Source organism: Telopea speciosissima, chromosome 1 (assembly GCF_018873765.1).
Source record: "Telopea speciosissima isolate NSW1024214 ecotype Mountain lineage chromosome 1, Tspe_v1, whole genome shotgun sequence".
Classification (NCBI taxonomy): domain Eukaryota; kingdom Viridiplantae; phylum Streptophyta; class Magnoliopsida; order Proteales; family Proteaceae; genus Telopea; species Telopea speciosissima.
The window spans coordinates 20,147,244-20,169,349 of NC_057916.1; the positions used below are offsets into that span (position 1 = coordinate 20,147,244).

Here is a 22,106-nt window from a genome sequence, read left to right on the forward strand (position 1 = left end):
AAGTTTTGCAGACCCTAAGCTGTGTCTAATGAAAACATATGGTCTGAAAAATGTGTAGTCCTGAACATAAAAACAGAGCAAAGAATGTCTCATAATTAGACCTGTTATGCTTATATTATTACAGCATGATTTATCAAGTGATACAACTGCGGAATCATGTACTATTTTCGTAAATTTTAAGCAAAAATTAATAATGCCACATAAAAGGGGTATGAAATCAATTAAATGGCTACATCCTGGTCAGGTTCATTCATAAGAATTCATTCTAACATCTGGCTGCTTCTGCACAGGTTTCTAGAATATCTATTGCATACAAGCTTCATACTACTAAATCATACTTCTATCTTAAGTAAATGAACTAAATCAATCTAATTTCCACACATCGACCTGCTAAGGATACAGATGAACATTCAGTAGCATCTCTCTTTTTTACTTTCTTTTACAGACTTTGTACAAAATCTGTGAGAAAACATTGTTACCATCATCAAAAAGGATTTCTTTATCATCTCATGTTTTCCCTGACTATTTCTGGAAGATCAAATGAAAAAGAGCTCTCTTACTGTTATGTTGTTGCATGTGTCTCTCCATGAAACAGAGGATCAGCTTGGCTTTCAGGCTCTTCAGTTACCGAGATCAAAGAAGTTGACTGGATCTTTCCAGCGTGCTCCAGCCTCATCAGAATAACACCCCTGGAAACCAATGGCAATAGATGAAGGCACACACAATAAACAATAGAAACCACTACAGAGATACAGATAACAAATGCAAACTTAAGGGTTAGATGAGCCACTGAGCAGCACAAGTTGCAAAGTTTAGGGAGAGCTGATTAAAAAGGAAAATGTCCTTTGCAAGGTCCTGTCAAGAGAAGGTTCAATAATCCACCTAATTGAGCCACGAGGCCGGATGATCTGGTAATTCTTACCATAAGATGCATGGTCTGGATTGGCCACATCTCAAATTTCAGAGCCAAATTAATCAGATTACCCCCAAATGCATTAGCATGCACACTCTCCGTTGTCCATGTCTGGTGTGAACCCTCTTGGTAGTTTTGAATTTTCAAAGCTTCATTTTACCACTTGGACAATTCCAATTGGCAGAAAATTGATGTGTGTAGGGGACTAGAGGGTCTACCAGTCCACAAAATTGGGCCCCATCTGACATGCCATGTGGAAAATGTTTTGGGCACCAAATAAGCCTCTCTATGTGGGTTGACCACAAAACATTCACACAAGAACAATACTCTGCCCGTCCCACAAATACAGTCCTTCCCTTTATTTGGCAATCCCAAATTGTTTGTCCATGGATTAGGTATGTGAGGAGCGATGTGTGCACCAAGATCTATTGCTCTCAGATTGTCTCATACTCTTCTTTTCTAACATATTTGTTGCAGGTATTCCTACTAATCTCTACCGGCTGGTCTTTGACTTAACCAGTCTTGGTGGTGCCTTTTGAGGCCTGAAGGATTTCCCTTCATTGTTTGAACAATTTTTAAAGTGTCATTATAACTCCTTAATGCTGTGTGGGTATTTGTTGAGCATGATTCTCTTCACTCACAATCTTTCTTTTGTCAACAAATGCATTCTTTTGTCCTCCTCCCTCTTCTTCTATACTACATCACCTCTTCAATTCATTTATGAGGGGTGAACTATTATATATATATATATAAATACACACACACACACACACACATATATATTAGGAAAGGAGCAATAGGATGTTTTGTAATTGGTAGAGATCTACTAGAGATGAGTGTGGCTAGGTTATATTGAGAACAAGAAGATGGGCCTATGGAGGTGTTTAGAGGCATTCCTGTTAATTACTTTTTGACACATCAGAATCTTGTGTCTTCTTCCAATTTGCTTCGATTGGAGGGACCCCCTCTCCTCTGTGGTATTAAGCTTAATATTGATGGCAGTTCAGATGGAAATCAGGGCCCAGCTGAGATTGGGGGGTCTTTGGAAATCATGATGGCAAAGTTATGTTGTTTTCCAATCCGATTGTTCAAGCCAATTCAATCACTGTAGAATTAAAGGCAATAGTTCAAGGGCAGGAAATTTCTCTAGCTAACGAGTGGGTATATCTGATGGCAGAATAAGATTCTCAGATTGTTATTCAGTGGCTTCAATATTGAGATGAGGGTCCTTGCATTATATTTCCATTATTAGAAAGGCAAGATCCCTGTGTGCCCAAGGAAGTTTTCTTTTTCATGGAGGATCTGATCTGCAAACTCATCGGCTGATGAGTTCGCTTGGTAATGTAGTTCCAATTTAAATATTAAACCAGTACCAAAACAGAATTGAAACAGTGACAAAATTCCAGAATTAGGAGAAAACACAGAACAAAATCAGCAAACCAGATCAAGTTGAAAGTCTGGTCAAGTTCTCCTTTTAGAGGTTATAAACTTGGCTGAAAATTCCAGCAAGATCCAATGGTCAGATCTGCTGATGTGGACAAGTCCAAATGGAACTACGATAGGTCAAACCCAGTCAAACCAGGAACCATATGACTGTCCAGATCACAGATTTGAATTGGCTTAATAAAAAATCAAATGAATTGAAAATGATGTTAATGAATGGATCGTGATTATAAATTTTTCCATTTTCAACCATTAACAACAACAAACACAGCCTTATCCCAACTTAATGGGGTTGGCTACATGGATCCAAACAAAAACAAAGAAGGGAAAATTGAGATGAGATGGGAATCAAATGGGAAATACAAAAATGGAAAATAACAAATGAAGAATGGAAGTTAAAAAGAAAAGTGGAAGATGTAAGAGGAATGAGTTACAGCCCAATAAGTTGGGAGAATCTTAGCTAAATCGGGTCTGCTACATGGAACCTTGCTCTCCAATAGGCTCTATCTGAGGTCATACTTGGTACAAAACCTAGACTATGCAAATCCTTCCTCACAACTTCTCCTATGGTCATTTTAGGTCTGTCCCTAGCTCTTTAAACCCCTTTAATCGGGATCATATCACTCCTTACTGGGGCACCCCTAGGCCTCCTGACCATACCACCTCAAACGACTCTCTCGGAGCTTGTCATTGATCGGGGCAACTTCTAAATCACCTCTAATCCCCTCATTTCTTATTTTATCCCTCCTAGTTTTTCCACACATCCATCTTAACATCCTCATTTGTGCTACACATAGCTTCTCAGCATGACACTTCTTAATTGCCCAACATTCTACCTCATACATCATTGCCGGTCGTACAATAGTCCTATAGGACTTCCCTTTAAGCTTTAAAGGGATACGACGGTCACACAGCACTCCGGACGCACCTCTCCACTTTAGCCATCCTACTTTAATTCTCTGTGAAACATCATCCTCTACGTTACCTTCCTTACTTATGATTGACCCCAAATATATAAAATAGTAACTTTGTGGAATCTCTCTTTCCCCAATTCGCACCATGTTAGTGTTCAACATTGTCTGACTAAAATTACACGTCATAACCTCCGTCTTTGTTCTACTAATCTTAAGGTCTCTTGTTTCCAAGGTTGATCTCTAAAGCCCTAACTTGGCGTTAATCCTTGCTTTTGTCTCATCCACCAAAACGATATCATCGGCGAAGAGCATACACCACGGGACCTCGTCATGAATGCTCTTGGTTAGGTCGTCCATGATAAGCGCAACTAGATAAGGGCTTAAGGATGATCCCTGATGTAACCCAATCGTAATTGGGAATTCCTTGCCCTGACCTCCCACAAATCTTACACTAGTCACCACGCCCTCATACATATCCTTAATTACATCCAAATATTTACTTGACACCCCTCTCTTCACTAGAACATGCCGGATTAAACCTCTAGGGACTCGGTCATATGCTTTTTCTAGGTCAATAAAGACCATATGGGAGATCCTTCTTGCTATCTCTACATCTTTCCATGAGCCTCCTCAATAAGTAGATAGCTTCTGTCGTGGATTTACCTGGCATAAAGCCAAATTGGTTCTCCGAATATGAGTCTCTCTTCTCAAATGAGCTTCAATAACCTTCTCCTAAAGCTTCATAATGACTCACTAGCTTTATGCTTCTATAATTATTGCAGCTTTGGATATCACCTTCATTTTTGTAGATCGGGACTACGATGCTTCTCCTCTATTCATCTGGCATCTTCCTAGTTGTCATAGTCCTATTAAATAATTGGTTAACCAAAATACCCCACAATCTCCTAGGGTTTTCTACACTTCTATTGGGATCTCATCTGGGCCCTGGTGTCCTGACCGCTTTCATCTTCTTTAAGGCTTCTTTAAGTTCTGCCACACTAACCTTTTGGACATATCTATGGAGTGTGGTGGCTTGTTGAAAACTGTAACCGTTTGGGTCAATTCTACTCTGCCTATCTCCATTTAGTAGGTCACAAATATACTTATCCCATCTCTTCACAATGTCTTTATCCCTTACCAACACTTTTCCATCATCACTCTTAAATCCTAATACACCTCACCTGATCGAAGTCTCTAATCTTCCTTTCTCTCATCTTAGCTATCTTATATATAACTGTTCCCCTTCTTTTGTGCTTAGGTTGATATAGAGATCCTCATATTTCTTTGCCCTAGCCGTCCCCACAATCTTCCTAGATGAATAAAAATTTGCTAATGGAGATAGGCTAAGTAGAATTGAAAAGTATGTTTCTTCATCCATCAAATAATATTTAAATACTTGAAAACTATGTTTTAAATTGTCAAATAGCAAAAATTTATTTACCAAAATCTGATTGTAAGTTATTAAAAAGTTATAAGATGAATAAAAATTTGCAATTCTCCAAGCTTAGCTCAGGCGTAGCTCACTTCTTTTTTGGGTGTGAAGCAGTGTCAAACCAAAATACCCAACAAACATTAGCTCTCCCTGAAAAGGAGGTGATCCAGCCGCACCATGCAGTATGGAAACCTTGTTACGATTTCACTCCAGTCACTAGCCCTGCCTTTGGCATCCCCCTTATGTTGTCAATTTCAGACTAAACAGAACAGTAAAGTGCAGGTATCGATTTCAGCTTTCAGGTAATCAAAACTCAATCCCATTTGAAACAGGACTATATCAACTAAGCAACAGAATCAGGATTTGAAAACAGAATATGAATGAGGGTACTGTCGACAGTAAGTTTCTGAAACCAGAATCGAAATCAGGTCTGTAGAACCTTGATTTCCAGCAATCCTAGTAAGAATAGGAATGCCTTATCACATGGACAGAACTGAGATCATTTGCAGGATTTTATAGAACAGAAACCAAATCAATAATCTCAAGAATAAATCAAGAAATAGGATAACAGTACCTGGGCTTCTCATCGCAAGGTACTGATTGGATTCACCACCAACCCACCTGTTGAATCACCACAACAGGGCCTGTTGAATCAACACAACAAGGAGCATTCTGAATCACAACAGAACCAAAAGCAAAAGCCAAACTTTAATCATCAAATTCATGTACAATGCTGGTCCCCCTGACAAACTTGCATAGAAGACTCAAAAACAGACTACACTAAGAAGGAAAGGCCTAACCCAATCTTTAACTAATAAGGTAACCTAAATTGACTAATAAACTAAAATAATGAAGGAAATTGACTCAAAACAGGACAGGACTAATAAAATCCTAATCCAGCCTAACACTTGATAACAATAAAATTAAAGAAATAAAGGCACTTAACTAACTAATCCCGTATGCCCTAGCCTCCATAGTTTAAAACTCGTTTCGGTAGGCCATTTCGGTCAGACCGAAATTAGCGAAATGCACCGAAATTGGCGAAATTTCGCTGAAACAGTTCATTTTTTTCGAGACTGTTTCAGGACGCAAACAGACAAAATGAATGAAATTTCGAGCGAAATGACCGCAATTCACCAAAACAATGCATTTTTTGTACACTGTAGACATGATAGAAATGACCGAGATTTCGGCGAAACAGTGCTGATTCTGGGTTTTGCCTCCCGCTTCGTCTCTGACATGTCAAAATTAGTAAACTTTCGCCAAGTTTTTGAAATATGCTAGCCTCTACCCATATTATAGGCCCATTAGAGTGTCCCATTACAAAGAAAACCCATTGGATCCAAGACCCAACATATACATAACCCAACCCAAAGCTTATTTCCACTAAAATAAGCCCACATCTGTGATTTATCTGCATCACTAGTGTGTGTGTGTGTGGGGGGGGGGGGGGGCAAAGAATCATTGTATTCAAGTCCTTAGCCATGATGTACTCCCTTCTCAGGGTTGGGTTTGGCCTTTTATTGTTGTTTTTGTGTATCCTTTCTATTCGTCTTTAATAAAATTTTGCTGTCCACTACAAAAAGTAAGTATATATAATTTTTTAAGTTTCTAAGGGCTCTAAGCACATAGCCTACAAATGGCACCTAAAATGGAAGAAGATTCTAATATGGGGAATGACCCATTCCAATATATACCATTAAGCAAAGTTGCTGCTTCTCCTGAAATGCTTTACTAAAATCTAAAAGTTTTTTTTTTTAAAAAAAGTTTAATGAAAGTTTTTTGAAGACTTTTCTCTGTCATAGAGTCAATATGGAACAATTTGGTTGAGATTCTTATGATTAAAGATTCCAATAATTTATTTTAGGAGAAAGACTCAGTAACTAATTAAATTGTCAATTTCAAAATATTCATATTAACAAAATATCAACCCAAACACCACCAAAAAAGTCCACTCATTAGACATTTGGGATAATATTGAATGGGAAGCTTCAGTCTTGTCAAATTAAATTCCACAGTTAAGACGTTAAATTAAATGGATAACTCTATTTATATGAATTATGTGTACAATTTTCCAACTTAGAAGGTTCTCTTTCGTTTTTCAGTAGAAGAACACTATCTATTTCTGCAACCTTCACATATAATGCAAGCCCTAGTAGAATATGTGAGAATCAGCAGCAAATACCATCTCAAGTTTCCTAGTTACTAACTTGTTTGAGCAGAGAGAATCCCATAACCAACCAACCAGATCATGAATTTTCATTTTTGGAAGGATGAAAACCTTTTACTTTTATATATTTTTTATTTTTGAATACTATATCATGCATAAGATAATTAGGGGACAATTTTCCAACACATACTGTATTGGGATCCTTTCCCATATGGCCCAAAAAAATTGCCATATGACAAATAAGATGGGGCCCATATTGGTGCACAGGTACACCCCTAGGTCCCCCACTCACATGTCATGTTTCAGCTCAAACAGAGTTCAGCAAGTGGAAAAATATATCTTTGAAAAATCCCAAACTATGGGAGAGCATATGGTAGTGGCCGGGGTCCAGTAGGCATGGATGGACATACGTGGAAAGGCATTTGATTGAAAATTTGAGTATGAAATTTGGCACATAGCTAACCCAGACCATATCCTCTATCCAATTGTTGGAATTGCCACATCCTTTGTCCATGTGACACAAAATGGTGAACTGTTTAGGAAGCACTTCCTAAATGGGCCGTGCATAACAGTTTTCCCCAATTAATTAATGATGAAAAGGATGAAGCTGAAACCTTATATTACCTAGCACTGCGTGATTGAATAGAAACATCCCGGACCTTGATTCTATTGACTGTTCCGCTTTGACTTACTAGAACCACTTGTTCATCACTTTCACCGTCCTCTGTTAAATAGTCATAAGGATCTCTCATTAACTACAAGAATATATGTGCTACATCATTTAGTAAGAAAATAGACCCTAAAGTACCTGACAACGAGAATCCAACCACAAAGACTGCTGCTAGGCAATTGTCTGGTGAAAGCTACAAATGAACAGCGATAGAAATAAGTTGTATGCTTATAACCAAATATGCAAAATAATGAGCTTTTCGTATTCCGAGGAAGGGATAAAAAAATCGTTTACCTTGTAACCTCTCAAACCAACTCGGTTCAGAGATGATAGGCGGAAACTGCTCAGTGGGACCCGCTTTCCAAGTCCACTTTCAGAGACAAATAGAAGCCATGGAGCACCAAGACCCTTACCCCTGCAAAATAATGATATTATAAATGAATATGCTCAGATTTGCTAGAAAAATAAATGGCAGAAGAACTCCATGACCGAAGAAGTTAGATCTTGGGGATCATAGAAGCAAGAGCAACAAGAGGAAGAAGGAAAAAGTAACAAAGCATACTTCAAGTACTGGGTATGTGGTTGTTCTATTTTCCTTTTCCCTGGCTTGTGGGGCTACACATAAAAATTATAAGATTGGGATTTTCCATTGAGGACTCCATCAGTACTATTTATGTTTACTGCAGGTTTGATTTGGATTAGTTCTGAGAAATACTACTGTTCTAAGTAGATTTTGGTACAGGGGCAGTATTGTAATTACATAGAAAAAATGTAGATCATTCAAATTTGACTTGTCCACTGGGGTTTGCAAAAATTAGATTTATGAGTTCCACAGAAATCAAGCTCTCTATTTATGAGTTCTACAGAAATCAGGTTTGCAAAAATTAGATTTATGAGTTCCACAAAAATCAAGCTCTCTATTTATGAGTTCTACAGAAATCAAGCTCTCCAACCGAGACACATATATTCTAACACTCCCCCTCAAGCTGGTGTATAGATGTCTCCCATACCCAGCTTGAAACAACCATCAAGAAACGCAGGTCGAAACAGTACCTTTGTAAACATATCAACAAGTTGATTGCCAGAGTTGATGAACGGATTAGAAATCAGCATTTGCAAAACTACACTTAGCACAAAATGGCAATCAACCTCAATGTGCTTAGTCCTCTCATGAAAAATGGGTTTCTTGCAATGTAAATTGCAGCCTGATTATCACAATACATCTTCATTGGTTTGGGAACTGAGAGCAATAATTCTTGTAGGAGAGACTTTAACCTCATCAACTCTGCTGCATTATGAGCCAGAACTCTATACTCAGCCTCTGCACTTGATCTAGCAACAGTAGTCTGCTTCTCGCTTCTCCAAGAAACAAGATTACCACCAACAACGTATAGTATCCAATGGTTGATCTACAATCGTTGGCAGCACTAGCCCAATCAGCATCAGAATAACCCACAATATCTATTTGACCATGACGATGATAAATAAGACCTTTGCCAGAAACACCTTCAAGTTACCTTAGAATGTGATAAGCAGCATCCTACTGAGCAAGTTTAGGACCCTCCATAGATTGACTAATGACTCCAACAACAAAGGAAATATTCGGTCGAGAGACAGTCAAACAAATAAGTTTTCCAACTAGTCTTATATACTGATGTTTATCCTTAAAATCTTTATTATCACACAACCCAAGGTTCAGAATTGGAATCATAGGGTTATCAATAGGCTTACGACCCAACACTCCAATCTCCGATAGAAGATCTAGAACACATTTCCTATGAATCTAACACCTTTATTGCAATGAACAACTTCAATCCCCAAAAAATACTTGAGGACCCCTAAGTCCTTCATCTGAAAGTGCCGATGGAGATATGACTTGACCTCTTCAATGCAAGAAGAGTCATTTCCTGAAATTATAATATCAATGTACACAACTAGGATCACGACCTTGTCTTCCCAACAACGCACAAACACTGAGTAATCAGAAAAAACATTGAGTAAACCCATAACTGCCAATGACTTTGCTGAACTTATTCAACCAGGCATGTGGAGACATGTTTCAGCCCATAAATAACCTTGTGGAGACAACATACCTTGGATGCATTCTCCCTTTGAGCAACATACCCCGGAGGTTGCTCCATATACCTCTTCATCAAGATCATATAGAAATGCATTTTTAATATCCAGCTGAAACAGAAGCCAATCAAGATTCACTGCCAAAGAGATAAATACACAGACAAAATTAAGGCGTGCCACTAGAGAGAACGCCTCAAAATAATTGACACCATATTTCTGAGTGAATCCCTTTAACAACCAAACGAGCTTTGAGGCTCTCAACTAAACCATCGGGTAGTATTTAACAATGTCATTGTTTAAAGTATCGATCAATACAATACAATATAATACAGACCGATACGTGTCGGTATTGATCAATACCGATACGTGTCGGTATTAATCAATACCGATACAAAAAAAAAATTTAATAAAAAATGGTGCCTCAGTTGGTATCGTATTGTATCGGCCGATACGATACGATATAGATTGATACGTACCAATACTTACGATATGTACATTAAAGGGGTTATGTGAGAAGGTCTACTACAAGATAGAAGGTCTTAGGGTTCTCTGATGCTGACTGGGCTGGTGCTGTTGGTGATAGAAGGTCTACTACAGGATATTGTACCTTAGTTGCAAGTAACCTAGTCACTTGGCTCAACAAGAAGCAGACAATTGTGGCTAGGTCCAATGCTGAAGCTGAGTATCGAGCTATGGCTCATATTGCAGCTGAACTTATGTTGTTAAAAGTCATTACTCCAAGATTTGGGATTTCCAGTTACCTCTCCTATGAAGATGTTCTGTGATAATCAAGTTGCTATCTACATTGCTAGTAATCGAGTGTTCCACGAAAGAACCAAGCACGTTGAAGTTGATTGTCACTTTGTGAGGGATGTAGTCATGAAGAAACTAATTGCTACTCTGTTCGTCTCCTTTTCTGATCAACATGGCGACTTGTTCACTAAGTCTTTGTTTGGTCCAGTGTTCCGAAAGGGTTGTTCCAAGCTCGGCATGGGAGATCTGTATGTCCAGCTTGATGGGGAGTGTTAAACAATGGGGTATTAGTCATGTATAACATGATAGAGGGAGTCCCTCTATCATGGGATGTGTTTACTTCTTTGCCTCTATTTTGTTTCTTCTTTATTTCTTCTTTCCTAGTTGTACTAAGAGTCAGTGTTTAGTTGTTAGTTTACTTTCTAATTTCTTATGCTCTTTCCTAGTCTAAAGATGAGAGCTACTATTGTAATCAGTCTCTATAAATATAATTGGTGAGGGGGAGGCTAGCCATTGGTTGTTAGACTCTCTGGCCGCCTCCCCACTCAACTTTCTCCTTCCTCATTGCTGGTTTTATTCTCCGGTCTTGTTACGATTTTGTTATAAGGCTTTTCTTGTTTCAACTTACGTTCTTTTGATGCGTAAGTGTGTGCAGAGATATAATATAAAAAGGCCTACAGGGAATTAAGGAGAATACTTTTTACTGGGATATGGTAATAGAAATATGGGAGAATGTTCTCTGTGCCGCAGCGCAGCCTGCACCTAGGCACATGGGCAGCCTGTGCAGGGGGGCAGGGTGGTCATTGCGCTCACCCCCATGTGCCTGGGCACAGAGAACAGCGCCCCTAGAAATATATAACTTATATATTCTTCACACAACTACTAAAATTTCTGTTGCCTAGGAAATGACTAGCCACCTGCTCTTCACCTAAGCAAAAGCATTAAAGTCAACAGGAAACCAGCCACCATAAAAATACTGATAAATAATCAAGTTTTCATTGAAAACTCATTAATGAGAAGAATTTTAAAAGTTTTAAACCCAGAAAGAAGTGCTTCAAACAACAACTTGGGGGCTTAAACAAAGAAATTTAATCATCTCTACAAGAAAATTTCCAGGGGTAAGTTGATCTTAGGAAAAGTAAGGGAGTATATATTGGCCAAGGAAAATTTCCAGTTTCAAAACATTGAATACCAACTGGGGGAATCTTCGCATCAAAGGCACTTTGATGATAAACCAGTGTTGGAATACTACTGGGTGGACAGGTAGCATTTAGAAACCTTACCCCACCTTTTGCTTGCTACCCCATTAAATATCACATTTATTCTAGTTAATGAAGAAGATAGTTATCCAACCAACACAGGAGATGCACTCAAGGTAGAGTCTACATAGGTGATGTAATGTAGAACTGGAATGAAAGTTCAACCAGTCCCAACACAAGATCTGAATCAAGGGAAAAGATGTTCAATTCGATGGGGTTAAGGCTGGGATGGTTTAATAGGATGTGGTATAGTTCAAAGGTGAGGGTAATGTAATTAGAGGGAAATAGGTATAAGGAAAATAGAGAAGTCAAGGGGTGATCCAACAAATCTGCAGCAAGTAGTAACAATGAGTTTCAACTAGAAAGGGGATGTCTCTAATGGCTGGAATGCCTGTTAAGAATGAGAACAATGATTGAAGCGTAACCTCCTGGGCTTCCCACCGCAAGGAGTCAGCTTGGATTACACACCAGATCCATCATCAAGGATCAAACACCATGGATTTACTTTCAAGAAGCAACTACTTACAACAATATTCAGTTATCCCAGTTCCCCTTTTGGCTGAAAATAACCTTACATATAAATAGAAGCAAAAGCTCCCAAAGTTCTACTTGTGGTTTTGACCCAAGTTTGCTAGGTTATGCTTAATGATGTTGTACACTATTCCTATTATAAGCATCAAGTTTACAAATAATTTTTGATATTGTAAATGTAAATAAGCTATTAAAACAATCAAAACATACAATAGAATGGAAAAACAACCATACATCACTCACCATTGAATTCCACATGGAGTTCTTGGTGGGTCCATTCCACGAGATGTGTATGATTGAATAAATCGTAGTGGCTCCTCAAAATGTACCACATATGTATGCCATGACATGTTGTGGGCCCAATTGTTTTGATAGTCCATGACTTGCCATCTATAAGTCCCATCACCAACGTATTAGAGGTACCCCGACCTAGTGAATAGCTCATTGAAACTGAAATTGGGTGGAGCTGTCTCAAATTGTTGGCCCAGAAACGAGAAGTTGTTGTTGACGAAAGATGACCCATCACCTGATCCACCCCCATACGCAAAGCCGTGGAATGAGCTAAAAGATCCATCGTAGCCACCACCATAGCTACCCTTATGGCAACTATACCCTCCAAATGTCGAACCACTGCTTTCGAAGGATGGTTAACCGCTATATCCACAGTACCCAGCTGCTGAATTGGCTCTCTTGAAGACACTATCAACATGATGTGCTGGACTGGGGCTCTATCCTATGAAGGATGGTGCACACCAATGCCCAGATCGTCTGCTCTCACCCAAACTCATGGCTTCCATTGTTCTAAAAAGCTCGATAATCAATGCCCATCAACTGCCTCCTCCTCAGGTCTAATCCTAAGTGGAAGGATGCCATGATAGAGGAAATGCAGATCGTGAGGAAACATGGTACTTGGGAGTTTGTTCCCCAGCCGAAGGGAAAGAAGCTAGTGGGATGCAAATTGGTGTTCACTATTAAGCATAAGGCTGATGGAACCATTGAGAGGTACAAGGCAAGGTTAGTCAAAACCCAACTTTCCTAATACTTGACTTTAAGAAACCTCCAACAAACATTGACTTATTACCACCAACCCTACCTAACTTTGACATTGGAGCCTCCCTTTGACAATGGAGCTTTCCTTTGACAATAAGGCCCCCTTTATTGACAATACCTACCACCCACACATAGCACATGTTGAAAAAACATAGATTGACCAAACCCAACTTGCATGGGTTGGGCCTTAGTCTTGGGCCTAGGCCAAAGCCCATTAGGACTAATAAAAGTTGGGCCTATGATGTTGGATTTGATCCACATCAACAGTCCTAGCCCATTATGAGTCAATAGGCCTAGCCCATTAAGGTTGGGCTGATCTTCATCACACAAGCAACAACCTTCTTCTTTTTCTTCCTTGAGTACTCCCTTGGTTCTGCATCATGATGACGAAAGAACAAAACCCAACTGATAATGATAAGCTTTGTAGCTCCCTCGCAACAAATCCTTCTCCGGATTTTCTATCTAAGGTTTGCTTACACCAGAAAATCCTAAGAGGCCTTTTAGGAGGAAACAGAAAAACAAGTTTGGGAAGTGATGCGACTTATCTCAGGATGTGAGCATATTTCAAAATTTCAAAGAGCTATTTCAGTTTTGACATTGGGCAAAACGGTATGGCATGCGGATTGAGGGATCTTCAATGTTTCGGGTTTTTCACCAAAATGGACAATATTTCCGTGTCATTTTGGCCCTTCAGTGGTATATTTTGGTTTCAACCACGATCAAAATCCCAGTCGCAACCGAAATCTTGAACCTTGGATGTGAAGCCTAAAGGGATATGAATGACGAACCTTGGGTCGTAGCCAAAAAATAAAATCAACTAAGAGGAAGGAGAGGATGAGGATGACGAGATGGATGAGGCTAGTTAGGGAAACAGATAGCCATCAGAAGAAGGTGAAACTTGATCACAAGCAAGGTTCAAGATTTCGACCCTGATCGAAACCAAAATACACCCAACTGAAATGGCACCGAACACCCCCCCAAATTGACCAAAATGGCCGAAATGTACCACCAAAATATGGTCCATTTCGGTGGAGGAAAAAAAGGTTGAAGACCCCTCAAATCGCATGCCATTTCATTTTGACAAGTGTCGAAACTGAGATATTACGTTGAAATTTCGAACTATGATCACAACGTAGATTAAAAGATCAGGCATCTCACTACCTGGAAGAGAGTATAGCAATTCCCAAAAACTCGATGAACTAAATTTCATAAAACTCACTGGAGTATGATAAAACCTAAAACAGGCAACTACAGTACAAGCATAAAAACACTGAGCCGGTTATACACAATAGAGTAAACAAAGATAACGAAAGGAAGAGTTTAAGGTCCACCCACCCTCATGGATTTTCAACACAAGAATCAAAGGACTACAATAGAGCAAGTGAACTCTTTAAAAGTAAATATGATGGTATACAAGTTTCACATAAGGCTAATTAGTAATCGCAGATAACAAAGAACCAAACCAGTATAAGAATTACTACCCATGAGTGTTCACTGACACCCTCTCCAAGTTCTTCCTCATAGTGGTTGGTATTATGTCCATGCATGCCATCTTGTCACCTCCTCTCAGTCTCATGGCAACCGAACCCCTAGTATTTCTTCCAAGTGCTCGAATCTGAACTTAAGACACCACAAACATGAATGAGAAAAAAAAAATAGTCGCTTGAATATCTTGAACCTCAGCATCCAACTTTAAATACTTAATTAGTTATTTTAGCATATAAAACTTGTATGTAAAAGCAGACAGCCCCATGAAGTTGATAATTAGGGTAGAAAGATGGAGCTGAAGCTGCTGACAAAAATATGTTTCTGAAAGCAACTAAGGTTAGGGCTTGGCTTGACAAGAAATGATCCCTACAAATGGGAATGAGCAGTGAAAGGAACAACAATAAAGTGTCATTCATCATGCGTAAATTTTCCAGTTTTGAGAGATAGAATGTATAGTTCAATTACAATTTTGTACTTAATCATATTGAACATGATATAATGATGACAGTTGACAATGATGATAATAAAGATTAACATGTGAATATAATCACACATTGCAAAAGCATAAATATTGAATTCCTTTTTATTCCAATATTTAAATCACAAATTGTGGTTATAAAAAGGATTCAGAAGAACTATATTTCAAGAATCAGAACAAACTACGGCTTTTCAGAAATATTTTACCAATTAAAGAATTCCAATAAAGTTTTTAATCAGAATAAATCAGAAAACAGAAGAATATAAATTTATCTTCTTTGCCAAGTGGAATAGATGCAGACAATACAGTTACAGTCACAAGCTATTGTTATGGATAAAATTTACCATGATATGCTTGGATGTCACCTTCAACTGAATTACCACATTAGTTTGCTAATGTTTCCATTATTCCTATATTTTGAATGGCCTATGTGTGTTGTAATAATAATGAGTTTGAGGCCTATTAGTAATTTGGGGGCTAGGCATATCTTTGCACTTGTTGAGAGAATGATAGTATCTCTAATTATGTAAGCGGAGTACAGATCTCATATCAAAGATGCAAGCCATAAACAGGGGGAAAGATTAGTTAATAAGGGGAATATCTCCCAATAATTAAGTAACCATCCCAGTAAATGACCTAGAAAACCTGGATGAGATCTGGTTTGACCATTTCCAAACTATGTGAGCTTTAAATGATGCCATTTGTAGGAGCCATAATAACCAAATCAAGCTTAGCATAAGAACAACCTCATGCTCAGCAACATAGACAAGACTACAGAAAACTAACTTCAACTTTATTCATTATAGCCCTAAATGTAGTGTCATATCCATAGTTGTCAAGGCGGCAAGGCGACCCAAGTCGTTAAATAGCCATGTAATCTCATCGTTGGGCAGTCTTGAAGAATTGAAATTTTCTCACCGGTTGGTGATGTGTCTATGCTCTCAATGCTGTTCTTCTTCCTTGCTCATTCCTTTTTTTTCCCTTCCTGATTGGACACCAAGCCGCTTCCTCACTACGACTCCTCCCTTCTCAGTTCAGTTCCATTGTTTCCTACCTTCTTCTTTCCCCCTTCTTTCTTCTGTTCGCTGTTAATAATACTCTTACTCTGTTTATGGGCAGTACTTGCAGCATATTGTGTTCAAACTCCCTGAATACTGACCCAATCAACCTAGGGTTTTGGGAGTTAACTCATCCCTTTTGGGCGACCCAAACGCTAGGTGCATGTTCCTCAAATCCCCTCTGTTATAAGTTGCAAACCAGAAACTAAGGTTGGATTCTTGTTCGTTGGATTGAAGAAACCATTGAGTTAGGAGCTTAATCACAGAATTTCAGCTCGACTCATCTTCATATGAGAGAGTTCTCTCCAACAATACAGGTTTGGGTTACCATCAGTTCGATTCTATCAAAGGAAGAAGAAAGCCCCCTTTTCAGTATTTACACATAAGGGCCTAGTTTTGTTAATTACACTAAATCCCTTCCTACCCATCTATTGCTTCTACTTAATTCCATATCTTTGTGAAATCCCAATTTTATCCTTCTCTTTTACCTTAATTACTATTCTATCTTGGGGTCCGTTTGCCTTACTCAAAGAGGTTCCAAATAGTTCTGAATATTTACAAAATTGCTATTGTTCATTGAAATTGAGTTCCTCCATTATTTTGGTAGGCCCATAGCAACCAAATTTAGGGTTTCTGAACCCCAGGTTGCATCAACCTGGTCCTCCTATACTCTGCCCATTCACTGCCAAAATATTACCATAGTAAGAAGCACAGAGATTTGTCTAAACCTATCTCTAAATTCCAACCATGGCCTAGCTCTCAACTCACAAAACTGCCTCTACCACATGTCACAAGTCTCCCAATAAATTCAACTCATTGTGGGTTACAAAATCCAACTAGATGGCCCAAGAAGAAGAAACTGAAATTATTTTTGAAAACGTAATAAAGTGGAACCAAGTTGAGTACCTTTCTTATGCCTTTGTTATGTGATGAGGCTGCCTTTCCACCTAAAGCATCACTTAGGCTGAACCATTTCCCAACATTTACCAATTCCGTTGAACTATGGATGCAGATCAGAGCTGCCTGATATTGGTGGTGAAAAAGGGTAAAGAAAGGTTTTTATCCCACCCATATGAAGGGAATAATGGACAGGGGATAATGCAGTTGCTTTAGGCATTAGTCCCATATGGGAATAATGCTTATGCAACTGCATCAGGGCAGATGCTTGAGGTACATTGCTCGTACTGGATTTGACGCAATCAGAACCACAAAGAAATACTAGATTACTAGTAAGGATTATTTATAATAAATGCCAAGGTCATAGCTGGATTGGCTCTGCACCTCGAATTGGACAATTTATCAGTTCAATTCAGTCAATTTTGAGGCAAGAAATTATCTGATGCAGTTCAGGGTTGTAGAAAGATCTTACAAGCAAGAACTAGACTATAACCAGGATCTATGGAAATCGATAGAACCAGATTTTGGACAAATCTAGCAGAAAATAAGATACTTAACTTGCAAACCAATGATCAGATCGGCTGAAATCCTGGTTGCAGTGGAACCAGAATTAAAAAAAGAATAGAGAGGAACACCAGTCCACGTATGCACAGCTCAGAAACACTTGAAAAAACTTAATTCTATAATTCAAAAACAAGTCTAATCAGTGCGGCATGTATGCATACATATAAGCCTTTCAAATTTCCTAATGAGAGTCACGATTGGATTCCTATCACTCTCATACTGAATAAGAAAAATAAATTCAAAACTGGACTCTTTCTAACTGATAAGTATCCTAATCTAACTCAAACACTTATAAATTAGCAAACTAAGACCCTTACAACCACTATTTCCATATGAAGACTTAAACCCCACATTTGGGTTTATAAACTAGGGCCATTATAACAAATCACTCATAAACAAGTAGCCCATTGCTCATAGGACCTACCCAAAGCAAAAAATTAGACCTTAACTCCACTAGGGCAGTCTTGACTGCATCATTATCTAACTTCATTCATCGTCTTCCAACTGCAATGATGTGTACACAGGCAACATGGGACAGTTGTAGTTGATGTGTGGTTCTGTAACAAACTAAACCAATGCCCTGGATAGTACCACAGATACAAGGAGGTTGCTAAGCCCAGCTAAAGGCATGGCCCACCCTAAGGAAAATGGATTCTGCTGAGAATCCTGGCCCATGGGTAGTACCATAAGCCCACAGGGGTCACAATGGGCCCAAAAAAAGTGACATGCCAGTTGTAAAAATTAAATAACAAAAGAGGTCTTTGGAAAACACACATCCAGATCCAAGTAAAACGTGTAAAGAAACACAGTGCTGGAACGATGAAGTAGAAACGCCATTAGAACAAACAGGCCCCGTTATAAGGCCAGATAAAAGTTTAAGAACAAAAGTTCAAAATAGGAAAACAAAATTGCAGAAATTAAGGATGTAGGAGGTGCAGTCACATTTTAAGCATATGATTAACACAAGAGACTAAACATTTGGCCGGCCTGGATGGATACCACTTAATATGGTGCACCATTTTCCATAAGTTTTCTGTTAGGAGGTCCCCAAATCAGATGATAAGGAACATTTTAAGGAAAGTAATTTGTTTAAAAGTTCTGGGTTCCATTCCTCATATTTTCTCTCTGGTTCTGCAAAATAGGCTGTTTTTGTGTGTTGATATACATTGTTGTGGCCCTTACTTAACAGCTCAAGCTTTTGGAATAAGCGGTTGTAACATGGTATCAAAGCCAGTAGGTCGGGTGTTCAATCCCTGGTAAGTGTGAGGGGTCTGTGTTATGTGTTGTTGTGCCCCTATGCATTTTGCCCCCTTGATACCACCTGCTGGTGTCACATGCAGAGCCGTATGTGTGCGTGTTTTTTTCTTCCCTTTGCGTGTGTGTGTGGGGGGGGGGGGGGGTGCACGTGCTGGTTGATGCAGATCTTAAAACTTATCTAAGGAAGAAGAAGACCAAAAGAGGGAGCTAATCCATGGCCTAGTAGCCACTGTTTTGCCTTGTTCATTTAAGTGTATTTTTGAGTCTTGTTAGTTTTTACTAAGTTTTTAAGTTAGTAGATTGGGTCCACACCTCTCTATGCATAAGAGAGGTTGTCTCGTATTGAGTCGGCTAGGGGGGGATTTCCCACTCCAACTCCAACTTATGTTTTAAAGTTATAAATAAGAACTGTGTATGGGGAACTCTTTCACCCATGATTTTTTCTACAAATTCAGAGCTGTTGCTGCAACTTGTCTTCTCCATTTGAAGATTGCCTTGTGTTTGATCAAGGTTGAAGGTAATGTTTGATCCAACTGACATTTTGCGGTGTGAAGCCCGGATGGATCATTCTTGTGTTCTTTCTCATCTACTTCGGCTGGTTACTTGATCTTGTTTCTATTTTCTGATCATAGCCATGAAAAGTAAGATCTTTATTTTTCTACAACAAGGACCATAGTTCAACAACTCGTCGAGATTAGTAGTTAAATTGAGTGTTTGAGTTTGATTAGGATGCTTAATAGCTAGATAGAATTCTGTTTTGAGTTTATTTACTTTATTGAGTGTATTAGAGTGATTAGGAGTCCTTTTATGAGTCAAATTAGGAATTTAGAAGGTCTATATATATGTAATACATCCCCCCATCAATTAGAGATGATTTAAGTAAAGAATATTGAGATTTTTTAAAGAGTTTTGCTCCTGTTGAGTGCATACGGGATTGGTATCCCAAACCTGATTTCTTCTGTTATCTTCTTCCCTCTCCTTCCATCGATCTGATTTCTTCCCTTAACAACGTAGTTGCTTCTATCCCAGATCTGATCACAGATTTGATTATTGGGCACACTTGCATCTGAGATCCATAATCTGGATTTTCAGATTGCATCAATTTGATTCTAGTCTGACCCTGTTCTTATGGTTGGATCTTGTTATATTTCTGATTTTCCCATTATATCCCTCCCTCCATTAGAGCTGCTGTTTAGGTCATCCATAACTCAAATTCAGTTCTGATTTCACCCATCGCTTAGACTACTGGAATCAGGCCACAACATGTCTGAAATCAGTGACCTAATTCCTCATTCTAAACCCTAGCACCAGCATCCAAAATTACCCATTTACCCCTATTACTATCACCACTAGGGGTTGATCATATCTTCACTTCCTTCCGTCCAAATAGGCTGAAACTTTCAGCAAACCTTTCCCTCATCCCATACTACACTTGACCTCTGTTGATTCCAGGTTTATTCATATCTGAAATCAGTAAAATAATTGCATCTTTGAATCCCTAATTTTTGTAGTTAAATTACTGTCTTACCCCTATTCCTATTGTCACCAGGAATTGCCCATAGCTACTGTTTTAACCACCTGATTTGGTTCAAACTTTCAGCAAACCTTCACCTCCATATTCCTTGCACTCGACCTAGATTACAGCCCCATTCATCAATCTGATTTTGCGTTATTAATAATCTCCCCAAATCTGGATTTTATTATCTGTGAAAAGATCTTATTTGGCTACTGTTTTGACCATTCAAATTTTTTTTTTTTGGATGAAAAAAATTTTAATTACGTAGAAGAGGGGGGAGGGATATACAAGCCCGAAGGCCAACAAGCCCGGAACTAGAAAGGATATCATTCAAATTCAGTACTACAATACTGGGGATATTGTTTTGTATTGATATACATTATTGTGGCCCTTAATTAACAGCTCAGGCTTTTGGGATAGGCAGTTGTAACAGGATATTAATTTACGCAATCATAAGTTTACAGATTTTTGTTTGCTATATTTTGACATTGGGTACAATCTGTCTGGGATTCCAATTTCCATCTGTCTCACAAAAACACATACAGAAAATAACCAACAGAGAGAGAAAAAAAAAAAGGAAAGTTCAGGGAACACAGCCCATCCATTAACCTGTACAGGAGACAAGGTGGCAGATCAACCGGTCTAACTGGCAGGACAAGAACAGTCTTATAAAGTGTTATCCACCAATTTTGAAGGCCAAGCGACAGGTAAACCAGTTTGACTGGCTGCCAGGCCAGTTTTCAGAACACTGAGGGAAAGCAATAAGAAAACAGAAAGTACTCTTGGTTCATTACATCACAATTACTACGAGCGGAATCATACATGAAATCCAATAGTTTGTTCTTGCTTTACAGCATTACTGGACAAAAAGCACAGTAGGACTTACAGTTTCACAGGAACTCAAAATAACCATCCCATTTTGAGAAGCCATTGCAACAAGATTGTCGTTTGTGCAGCAACGGACCCATTTTAGCTCATCACCTGGAACCTGTAATAAACCTTGAATTTTTATCCAAGGAGTACTTAGAAGAGTACTGGACATCTAGACCATAGTTGTCTCAGCGTCTAGGTGACCTAAGGCGCCAGAGGGGCACTGAACGCAAGGCAACACCAACAAAAGCACCCGCCTAGGCGACGCCTAGACAACTATGATCTAGGAAACAATAAAGGAAAAGAAAAGAGGACAAACCAGCTGAATAGCTATGATGCCTGTCGATCTGATTGCTGAGAAAAGGTTTAAAGAAACTTTCTTGATGTATCCGTACATTGTAAGCATAACTAGATACTGATCTCCAGGAAACTCGCTTACCGGAATGATGGAAGTTATTCTCTCCCCATCCGATAAGGATAATATCTGGTTCAATTTGAATATTTGAGTGATTAAAGCATTTACAATAAGCAAAAGTTTGTCACATAAGGTAGCAACTAGCAACCCAAAATATTCAAAATGAAAGCAGCTGATACCTGCACCAGAGGTGTGCCAGCAGCTGTTCTGCTGCATTCTGGAATTTTATAGGCTCGGGCTGAGTACACTATTCCCCTATCACTGTAATAGGTAAATATTTTTTGTCATGGAATAATTCAAGTAAATAAGTTGTAATTCAAAATGTCAACGGTGGACCACAAAGACTGTGTTT

General features: G+C 38.8%; 1 protein-coding gene and 1 long non-coding RNA gene across 3 annotated transcripts in view; one reads left to right on the forward strand and one right to left on the reverse strand.

Annotated features, from left to right (window-relative positions):
* Positions 1-141: 141 nt before the first annotated feature.
* Positions 142-22,106, reverse strand: part of LOC122662134 (DNA gyrase subunit A, chloroplastic/mitochondrial) — a 71,235-nt gene continuing 49,270 nt past the window's right edge. The window contains exons 20-27 of one of the 2 annotated variants that reach the window (XM_043857702.1): positions 21,934-22,015; positions 21,659-21,823; positions 21,356-21,457; positions 14,693-14,826; positions 7,837-7,957; positions 7,681-7,735; positions 7,497-7,596; positions 142-689 (exon numbers count right to left, since the gene is read on the reverse strand). In XM_043857702.1, coding sequence (XP_043713637.1) covers positions 563-689; positions 7,497-7,596; positions 7,681-7,735; positions 7,837-7,957; positions 14,693-14,826; positions 21,356-21,457; positions 21,659-21,823; positions 21,934-22,015 — 886 coding nt within the window. In that variant the 3' untranslated portion in view covers positions 142-562. Of the gene's footprint in view, positions 690-7,496; positions 7,597-7,680; positions 7,736-7,836; positions 7,958-14,689; positions 14,827-21,355; positions 21,458-21,658; positions 21,824-21,933; positions 22,016-22,106 lie in introns of those variants that run through there. The other variant, XM_043857708.1, reaches the window with a different exon arrangement.
* Positions 10,335-18,974, forward strand: LOC122662166. The gene is made up of 3 exons (XR_006332984.1): positions 10,335-10,346; positions 11,311-11,317; positions 18,839-18,974. It is a non-coding gene; the product is annotated as an uncharacterized LOC122662166 (long non-coding RNA).